The sequence below is a fragment of the Dermochelys coriacea genome, chromosome 10, assembly GCF_009764565.3.
Source record: "Dermochelys coriacea isolate rDerCor1 chromosome 10, rDerCor1.pri.v4, whole genome shotgun sequence".
Taxonomy (NCBI): domain Eukaryota; kingdom Metazoa; phylum Chordata; order Testudines; family Dermochelyidae; genus Dermochelys; species Dermochelys coriacea.
Window position 1 is genome coordinate 32,675,053 of NC_050077.1, and position 10,136 is coordinate 32,685,188.

General features: G+C 57.0%; 1 protein-coding gene across 1 annotated transcript; it reads left to right on the plus strand.

Annotated features, from left to right (window-relative positions):
• Window positions 1-6,605: 6,605 nt before the first annotated feature.
• Window positions 6,606-7,942, plus strand: PERCC1 (proline and glutamate rich with coiled coil 1). The gene has a single exon (XM_038419587.2). The coding sequence runs from the start codon at window positions 6,606-6,608 to the stop codon at window positions 7,428-7,430; it is 825 nt and encodes a 274-aa protein (XP_038275515.1). The 3' UTR covers window positions 7,431-7,942.
• Window positions 7,943-10,136: the final 2,194 nt, after the last annotated feature.

Sequence of the window (10,136 nt, forward strand, 5' to 3'; positions counted from 1 at the left end):
GCTGGGTGTTTACTAAATAAAATTATAAGGCTGTTGTCTGTGATTTATAATAGCCCCGCCCACCAATAAATCAATTACACCAGGGGCCGAGCTTTCCCAGTAAATCACTTACTAAACCATTAGTCCTGGGCTTCCTATCACACCAGCTTGTGTCGGTGCAAGCCGGGCAGGCTAGTGAAATACTTCAGAAGCTAATTAGCCGCTGTGCATTTGGGGGTGAAATGATTATTGAACAGGGAACTGATGAATGGGTTCCTGGCTTTTATCTGGAACATTTCAGAGCCAATGTCTCGGGCAGTGGGAACGTGATGGCAAAGGGTGAGAGTCGCTCGCAGCCGGAGAGCCAAGATCTGACCCTAGGCCTAGCACTTGGCACTTCCACCGCGGCCCCCATGCCCAGGGATTCATCTGGTTAAACCGGGAGTGTCTAGAAAGGCTGCAGGATGCTTCCTGCCAATCTGGAGTGAGCGCACTCACATCAGTGGAGCTGCCCTGGTGTAGGGAGAAGTGAATGGAGTCCTGTGTTCGTAGCTCTGCTGTGATAACTGGATCTACCCATGTACCTGAAGTGTGAGCTCCACTGTAAGAAGTGAGGGAAAGTTCACAAACTGTCACAAGAACTGATAACAACACATGGTGCTGGGCAAAAGGAAGACGGGCTGAATTAATCTAAACCAAAAGGCCTTGTGATAATTCAAGAGCTGTATTATGATCATGCCTGGGAAACAAGACGTGCGGGACCAGAAATCAATGGAGCAAAATTGTTGTGTCCGTAATTAGGCCTAATGAGTGAACATAACCCCGAGGGGATGGGTTGTTCCGTCAGCCCGTGCCTTCTTACCAAGAGGTTTTGTGGAGGAAAGCTGGCTGTGGCAACACTGGAAGACAGGAGGGGAAGGAGCAAACTTCACCATGATGGCAGCCATCTCCTGGGGGACGGCCTGTTTTGCAACCCTGCCGTAAGCTGACAGCAATGCCCTAAACAGCCTGCCAAAGATAACCATTTGCCAGCCCTCAGGGTGACTGATCAGGCTGTGGGTATGGCCCGTGTTTTCCATCACTAAGGCTGTATGTGAAAGCCAATAGCTGCATCTTCTCTCTGCTGTTCTTCTTTCTCCCCTGGTTCATGTCTTGTTTTGTCTTCTAGGAAACGGGACTAGACTTTAACAGCAACAACAGCTCCAGCCTGTCTCAGCAAACTCCCTTTCCCCAAAAATACCAAAGAAGAGACTGCCAGACAAGAGATTCTGTCTTCGAAAGACTCTTGCCAGCTAAGGATGTAGCTGAAATTAAAGCCTTTCTTAATACTTTACATTTCAGACGCTTTTACTGGTTTTCCGTCTGTATTTTTAATAAAAGGTTCAAAGGCTGTTTAATGGCATGTTTGCACCATGGCACTAAGCAGGGGGAGGTCTCCGTATGCCAGACCCCGAATCTGGTTTAACACTGTTAATGTTGGACAGTGTCTGGGTTGTATTAACACCTGTGGGCCCCTTATTCCATCTAAATGAACACAACAGATCACAGGCGGCTGGGCTGTCTCCAGTCCTGCAGCTGATTCAAGAGGCTGTTTCTAATGGGGAGGCCCCCATCTAGGGCATGTCCCTTGCCCGGTGTGGCCAGTATTTGCACAGGGCTTGTTTGATGAGCATTATGTTCTTCAGAAGATGCCTACTCCAGGAGTCAAAATAGCATGAAATTTAATTTTACGCCTGTTTGACAAAGCTTGATTTCGCCTCCAATCAGCAGCGGAGATAAGAGCCCTTTGCACAAGTGTGCGAGGTGGTTTGGCAGCTGTGACTGCAGATTTAATAGGTGAATCTACAGGAACAACACTTGAAAATCCCCTGGGAAGTCAACCATTAAGGTGAGCCCTATCTTCCGTCCCACTGGCTCCCTTGCTGCAGTGTTCTCTGGTTGCTGGGCGCTAAAGCAAACCAAAGCTCTGTTTACCGAGTCTACTATTACAATACAGCTACCAAATATTTGCCAGCCGTCAGTCCAGCTCCACTATAAATACTTCAGCCCCAGGTGGAGGGATGGCCAGGGGAGAGAGAGAGCCTGGGACGCAGCGCATGGCACGGCTGCTGCAGTGAGGTAAGTGCTGAGGCTCCAGCAAGGAGGGTGCAGTACAGCGGCTTGGTGCTCAGGACGCCCAGAGGCACCTGGCTTGTTAAGGCACCAGGATGGTATTACAGTCGCTTGTGCCCCAAAGCTGGCCTCGTTCTCCCTCAGGCTGATCGCTCGGGGGCGAGAAATGTCCCTCCCCAGGCATAGCTGCAAAAGAAACTGTCGAGTTGGAGTCTTCTTTCTAACCACTGCCTATTTAGCGCCCAGGTCCCCTTTCTGCCCAGCAGCTGAGCGCTGCAAGGGACAGCCGGGGCAGAGACTGGCACTCAGGGTGCATTGAATGGGCCAAGGAGAAAAGGGCCATTCTGCCTGGGCTCAGCCCCTGATGCTCCCCAGCCTTTGGCCCCTCTGCATTCCCAGTGCTGGCACAGAACACGTGTGGGTCCTGCGGCTGAGAGATACCAGCTGGATAGGAGAGGTATCTGGGGAGAGCAAGGCCGGGCTGTCTGTGGTCAGGTGGAGGTGGATGAGCAGGGGCTGGAGTGAATGAGGCCTGCTTTCCCGGACAGGCTGGACTTTCCCACTGCGTGACCCCCTCCTAAAAGCACCATTGGCACAGGACATGGCCTGCGGGCGAAGGTGGCTGGGGGGTGATGGCACAGTTGCGGCAGGATCCTGTTCTCGTTTGCTGAAGGTCAGGAGCGACCCCCTGGTATCAGTGGCGTGTGCTGGTGTGCAGGAGCTGGAGCTCAGATTCAGGCCCATTCTGTGTCTCTCCATAGCATCCCCCACCCAGGAGCTGAACTCGCCCCCACAGTCCAGCGCTGGAAGTGTCACACCTGAGGGGCATCCCCAGCTCCGAGCATCTCCTCCCTCAGTACACCCATGGGTCCCTGTTCTCCCGGGGCAGCATTGCTGAGTGCAGGGGTGACCCCCAGGCTGAGTCCACCCAGCTGGCTCCCAGCAGGGTGCTGTAGTGTGGCGCAGCCTGCCCAGCTCTCAGCCCGAGCATTGCTCCTGCTCAGCGTGGGTCGCTTGGGACACTGCTCTAGCCCCTGCTAAATCCTCCCCCATCCTCTCCCCTCCCATCCCACCTGCATGCACGTTACACGGGATGGTCCTGCCAGCGTGCAGCACACCAGCCAGGCTGTTGGATTCCTGGGGACCAGGGGTGAGGCTGCCCACTTGGCAGCGGGCTCTGTGTGTGTCAGTCATATTTTGCCCTTCTCTAGCATCTTCCATCCACAGAGCACACTGTGCTTCACATTCTACAGTAGCGTCATCCCTGCTTTACACATGGGGAAACCGAGGCACAGAGCAGGGAAGTGACTTGCCAGGATTCCTGATTCTCAGTCCACTGCCACTAGACCCCATTCTCCTACCCATTGGTACCTCTCCTAGGGCCTTGCTGTTCGTTGTGGCTCTCCTAGTTTTCTTTGTATTGGGAGTGTTGTACTGGTAAGAGAGGGGGAACTGGAGCCAGGACTCCTGGGTTCTGTTTCTGGCTCTGCCTAGGCACAGGGCAAGTGATTTATCCTCACTTTCTCCTCCTGGGACGTAGCAATGTTGCCTGTCTCCCAGGGCACTGCTGAGGTGCTGGGACTATTTCCCAAACAATGTGAGATCCTCTCAGGAAGGGCAAAGGATTGTTAGCGTCTTTTCCTAATGGTGGGAATGGCCCCCCACCCTGCATGGGCATGGAGTGCCCTGAAGGTGGTGAGCCAACGGGGGCTGCTCTGCAGGGGACAGGCTGCAGGAAGCTTATGCTGGGTGCAGGGTGCCCAGTTCTGCAGCTGTCTCTGCATTCCAGTCTGCAGGGGATGGGGATCTGCAGCTATGCCGAATCTAGGTGTGGAGGGCACGCAGCAGCTACTGGGGCTGGACCAGCCTCAGGCCCAGTGAAACTCCCCAGCCCACAATCTGCGAGCTTAGACACAGGGCGGTGGCACACAAGTCTTGCCCTGCTACTGAGTGGGATGCTGCTAGCCTTCCCTGCTCAATTTGCTCAGGGGGCTGAGTGCAAGGAACACTGGTGGTTCTCTCTGGTGTTCTGGGGGGTGGCTCCCACTTGTGCACCACCTGCTGTGGGGCCCTGCCCACCTGCATTACTGACCTCTTGCCTGCCCTGGGTGGGACTCCAGTGCCTTCCCTGAGCTGTGTGTGTTCTACCCACAGCGGTGCTCAGGCTGCAGTGAGGGGCAGCCCCTGAGCTCCAGCACCTGGGGCAGGAGGGTCAGGGGGCCAGATAGTGCAGCTATAAAGCGGCTGGAGATCAGTGCTCTCTATACTGGTGAAGGAAGCCAGGCATTGGTAAATGCCATGCCCCAGGCATGTGGCTGGGGTGCCGGGCAGCAAGGGCTGCGGGCTGTCAGTGAGGGCTAGGCCTGTGGGGAGGAGTGGACGGGGGCCATGCCCTGGCACCAGCAGCATGCCTGGAGAACTAGCTGGGCAGCACAAGCAGTGCCCGCAGTGGGGGATGCCCAGCAGGAGACACCCATGGCCCAGTGGTTGAGTCAGCGCTCGCAGGTCCCCAGCTGTATCTCCCCAGCCGGGTGGCTAGTCCTGGGACAGTGGCAGCCAAGCTGTAGCGCAGACAGGGTGCGGCGGAGGTGCATACGCTGCGGTACAAATGCCCGTTATGTGCCCACACCATTCCAGCCTGACAGAGCTGCTGTTTGCTAGCATGGAGCCTGGAGATAAAGGCCCAAGTGGGGTACAGCCCCAGCCAGTGGGCGCAGCCCGAGGGGGAGGGAGAGTCTGTAGGACAGATGTTCCCTAGCTCCCCTGGGAGAGCTGCTGGGGAGGGAGCGCTTAGCTGGAGCGAGGCACCCAGCTGTGCAGGGAAGTATCCAGCACGGTGGCAGGGAGAAGCACGCTGCATTCAGCTCCTTACGCCTGCCACAGATCAGGGCCCCCTCAGCACCCGCTGCTGGCCATGCGCCCACCTTCCGATCGGCAGCCCGTGTCCCAGCAGGGCAGGGAGGATTCCAAGTGGTGCCTATTGGAATTGGAAGGCCCTATAGAAATGTCTCCTCCCAGGGCTGGGAACCAGTCACGAGCAGGGATGGGATGGTCCGTTATGGTCTTTCGGATGCTTGGAGAGTGACCCTTCACGGCGCTGCTCTCTGGGGCAGTACCGAGGGGGAGATGGGCGGCGGGGGGAAAACACAGCCTTGCGCCTTACTCCTCTGCCAGCTCAGCAGCCACTCCAGCCCTGCCCTGTCTCAGGCAGGCAATGCAAAGCCACTGAATGGGCATCAGCACTGGGAGGAGGCAGAGCAGGTTTAGCTTGAGCCCCAAAGAGACCAGCCCCTGCCCCTGGGTCTGAGAATCCCGCACCCTGGGCCGGCCAGCTCTGAAGTGCTTTGGATGTGGGTCAGGCCGTGCTCCATCTCAGCCCAGGCTGGGTGCTCAGCAGGTGCTCCAGCTGCACATGGGCAATCGGTGCCAATCGGTGCCTCCCTCCCAGCACTCTCCTGGGGCTGGTCCTGTCCATGCTGTGCCAGCACAGGCCTGGGCCTTAATGGCACAAGAGCCAAATGCCCTCCCCACCCCGCTCCCTCAGCACACCCCTGGGAGGCGTTGGGTGACCATTATGGCAGGGCAAGCAGACACTGGAGAGATGCTGATCTGTTACCCTGGGCTCTCTCCAGTTACTCCCCACTGAAACAGGGCAACAGAGATCCAAACCGGGACCTGATCCCTGGCCTGCATCGTGGGAGGGAGACTGCCTCCTGCTCCTGCCAGACCCTGCTGACAAAGAACACCCCAAGCTGCCAGTTGGAAAATGTGCCCAGCTGCACGCCAGGTTCTCTCCCTGCCCCCGGCTGGCTGTGTGGCCTTGTGCTTCTCAGGCCCGGCAGATGTTAGGGGGGTTCTTTGTTTGCTTAAGCAGCATAAATCCCATCTCCAGTTGTGCAATAAAGCTGTTATCCTGGATCCGACCTGCTCCGCACATGGCAACAGCCGGTGGGATCTGGTAACACCAGCACTGCTGCCCCCAGAGCTGCTTCCAGCAGGCAGAGGCCCTGCAATGGGTGTCAGTCATGGAGTCACAGTGACCCCATACTGCAAAGCAACCGCCTCTGAGCTGTAGAGAACAGGCACTAGCCCCATACCGCAGCACATCTCATCCACCACGCCTGGCCAGCTGTGTGCAAAGGCAGGAGCACAGAGCAAGACTGGGGGTGGAGGTGCATGAATACAGAGCTGCTTGAACCATTCCCACTGTAACTGACCCATACAGACTGACAGACAGCCAGGCAGCCCCCAGCACGTGGAGAACAAAGTGCAGGATCCTCCAGTTCTCAGCACCATAGCCCTGCTCAGCGGGGAGGCACTGACATTGCACAGGAGGAAAACACCTGCATGGCTGGACTGGGTAGTTAACACACAGAGGGGAGCAGAAGTATCACTGCATAAGCCTTAGTCCTCCACCGGGTCCCATCCTCACATCCCTAACCATGCATTTTCCCTTGCGTCCTCCAGCGTGACTGCACGGCTCAGTGGCACTTGTCCATACACAACGTGGTAAGATGGCTGCAGGAGTGATCAGGAACCTGCCAGAGTTCAGGCTGCCTGCTTCCTTCCAGCACTCATTCCTCCACCCCACTCCACCCCAGGACATGGACTTCCAAGACCTGTCAGATGAGGAGGAGGTGGAAGAGGAAGACGACTACGACGTGGAAGAGGAGGACAGCCCTCCCTGTCACAGTCCTGGCCGAGAGGGGCAGAACGTCACAGCTGGTTGCAGCCAGAGTGATGCAGAAGTGACCCTGCAGCTCCTGAAGTTCTCCGAGCTGATCAGCTGCGACATCCAGAGATACTTTGGAAGGAAGGCCAAGGATGAGGACCCCGACTCCTGCAACATCTACGAGGACGGCTTCACTCCCCGCCGGCTGGGGCGGGAACTGTACTATGCAGACCTGATGCGACTCGCCCAGAGTGGTGAGCTGGACGACGAGGATGCCCAGGGCCCTGCGGTGCCCCCTGGGCAGCTCGACCAGCGAGTCTGGAGGTCCATTTGTAACAAGGACGGGGTGCAGAAGCTGGGGCCGTTAGCGGAGCTCTTCGAATACGGCTTGCACCGCTTCCTCAAGCGGAGGGTGGCTGATGGCAGGAAGCTGCGGCTGGAGAAGAAGTATGCCCACATCATGCCCATGCACAAGAGGAAGCTGCCACAGTCCTTCTGGAAGGAGCCGTCACCCAGCCCTCCGTGCATCCTCAACACAAACCCGCCAGACTTCAGCGACCTTCTAGCCAACTGGACGTCAGAGTCCGGGCAGGAGCAGGAGCTGCCCAGCACCAGCAGGGAGCTGGCCAGGCCGGCTATGGAAACCGATCAGTTCAGTGTGCTGTGAGGCAGAGGAACTGGGGCCCCAGCCAGCCCCACCAGGGGCCCCAGTGCTGGACAGACGCTCTATGCCCATAAGGTGCTGAGGATTGGCTCTGGATGGGGGCACCATGCCCACCTGCAGTTCTGACTGAACCAAGCCCCCAAACCGATGCCTGGCCTATGCACCATGGGCCTTAGCCTGCTCTCACCCGTTAAACCTGACAGACTCTGGGTCCCTCCCAGCTGCAGCACCAGCCTTTGTGCCCATCCTGTAAAACCATCCATGTCTGTGTGTCCTGCAGGGATGCTGGGCAGTGCCAGGGTACAGCTGCTGCCATCTGATCGCTGCATCCCCGCCATGTGCCACCGTGGTTAATGATAAAGCTCACTCCCTTTTTATGAGACAGGGCTTTGATGCCATGGGTGGGGGTTGGGAGACATGTCACCTGGGATTTCCCAGCAGCCCAGAGCCAGGCTGTGGCAATGCAGGTGTTTGATTTTATTCGCCTCAGATTGTGATGGCACTGGCTAGGGCGAATAAACGCTTCTTTTCAGCACATGTGTATCAGCAATGCCCTCCGATCACAGCCACGCACGAGGGGCCCACGGCACTGAGACAGAGGCTGGCCCCAAGGGCAACTCACATACTGGGCCAAATCCTGCCCTAGCCCCACTGATTTCAGGCTTGGATCCGGCCCTTGGTGCATTGAATGCTGGAGGCAGATGGGGGTCTGTCGGATGGGGTGTGCGTCCCTGCCCTGTCGAACACATTGTACTCCAGCTGTGCTGAGTGCTCACCGGGCTGGCAGTCGGTGTATGTGGGAGGGGGCGGGGGGAGGCTGCAGGTGCTCAGCACTGTCCCTCCCTGTCGGACACACTGTACTCCAGTGGTGCTGAGTGTTTGCTGTGCTGGCAGTCAGGGTGGGGCAAGGGGGCGGGGTGGGCCTACAGGCTCTCAGTACCACTGAGGAGAATCAGGCCTGAGGATCTCACTGTGGACACCCAAACCGTCCGCATTTCACAGAAGGGATGAGGACGCAGACACTCCAGTGTGGTGGGGGGGGGGCTCTCACTCCCCATTCTGCTCCAGGAAGGGCCAGCTTCTCTGGCGCTGGGTGCCCACGGGCATCCTCTATAGTGGCTCTATGCAGGTGTAGCAGGGAAAGGGGATGTAGCTGGATAAAGTAGGTGTGGCCTGGACTCCCCAGTGCCGAGCCTCAACTGTGTTTTCAGCCCCTCCTTTCCGACCACTGTAAGTTAGAGCAGTCCATAGGCTACTCTAACATGGGGCTGGGAGTGAAGAGAAGAGCCTTATGCCACCTTTGCCTGCTTCCTGAGGCTGGCAGCACCATCCCCCCGCTGGACACTGTAAGCCGTTCTCAGCGATGAGACAAACCTTCTAGCTACAAGAAACAGTCCAGGGAACACGCCCGCACGGGGCCTCTTTGAGAGTGACCTCTCCCAGTACACACTAAGGGGGAATGTCACATGTGCCACTAGCCCCAGGAGGTCATGTGTGCCTCCCTCCCAAAGAGACTCACCCAGCCAGATCCTGCTCTTCTGGAATGGGAGGGGAAGGGCTTTTAAATCTCTCCCGAGCAGCTCCCACCCGTCCAGTCATCCCCCCTGCTGCAGGCAAACCCCCACGCCCAGGGATTTGTCTGGTTAAACCGGGAGCGTCTAGACAGTCTAGAAAGGCTGCAGGATGCTTCCTGGAGTGAGCGCACTCACATCACTGGAGCTACCTTGGTGTAGGGAGAGATGAAAGGAGCCCTGTGTCTGTAGCTCTGTTGTGATAACCGGGTCTACCCGTGTACCTAAAGTGTGAGCTCCACTGTAAGAAGTGAAGAAAAGTTCATAAACTGTCACAAGAACTGATAACAACAAATGGTGATGGGCAAAAGGGAGAATGGGTTGAATTAGTCTAAAATAAAAGGCCTCGTGATAATTCAAGAACTGTATTGGGGGGCAGCATATGATGGGGGTGCTCTACTCACTGCAGGATGGCACCTCCTCCTGGCCATTCTGGGGATTAGCTCCAGGAGGCCAGTGGCCCTTTCTGCAGTTGCATACCGTATCTCCGTCTCTCTCTCCCAGTCACTCTCACTCCAGGAGCTGCTAGTGCCTCTTCATGACTCAGTCCTTGGGCCAGGACATTCGGTGTTCCCCCCGTGGGGTACAGTCCTTCAACCTCTGTCACTCCCAGTGCAACCTAAGCAGTCTTCCAGTTCACTGCCCCACCACTGCCACAGTTGTGGGTAGAGGAACCTGGGCCAACCCACAACTCCAGGTCCCAGCCCAGGGACTGTACAACAAACAGCCAAAGTCTGTTCAGTCCCCTGCCTTACTACTTCCCCCTGACTCTCTTCTCCACCCTGCTCTCTTCAGGATACATACCCCCAAGGTCAGGGAGACCTATGCTTTCCCTGGGTTCCCTCCCTACTAAGCAAATGGTGACCACAAATTTCTTCTCAGAAGTCTTTCCTGCTGCCGGGCTCCTGGGTTTATACTAGCCTAGCCCACCTCTGCTCAGGTGAACTTCCTCTTAATTAGGGATTTCTCCACCCTTAATTCCCCCAGTTTGCAGCCTAACTGGTTGATAGACCCACCTGGCTTGCTTCAGCCCTCTCCCAGCCAGTGTGGGGAGGACACCCCAGCCCAGGGCATCAGATGGGGAACTAACCTCTAGTCTGGCAGGTCATTTCTCTGTCAGTTTTGGGGCTTGCAGTCC

Coding starts and splice junctions, on each gene's coding strand:
- PERCC1 (XM_038419587.2), top strand. CDS start 6,606: ATGGCTGCAGGAGTGATCAGGAACCTGCCAGAGTTCAGGCTGCCTGCT.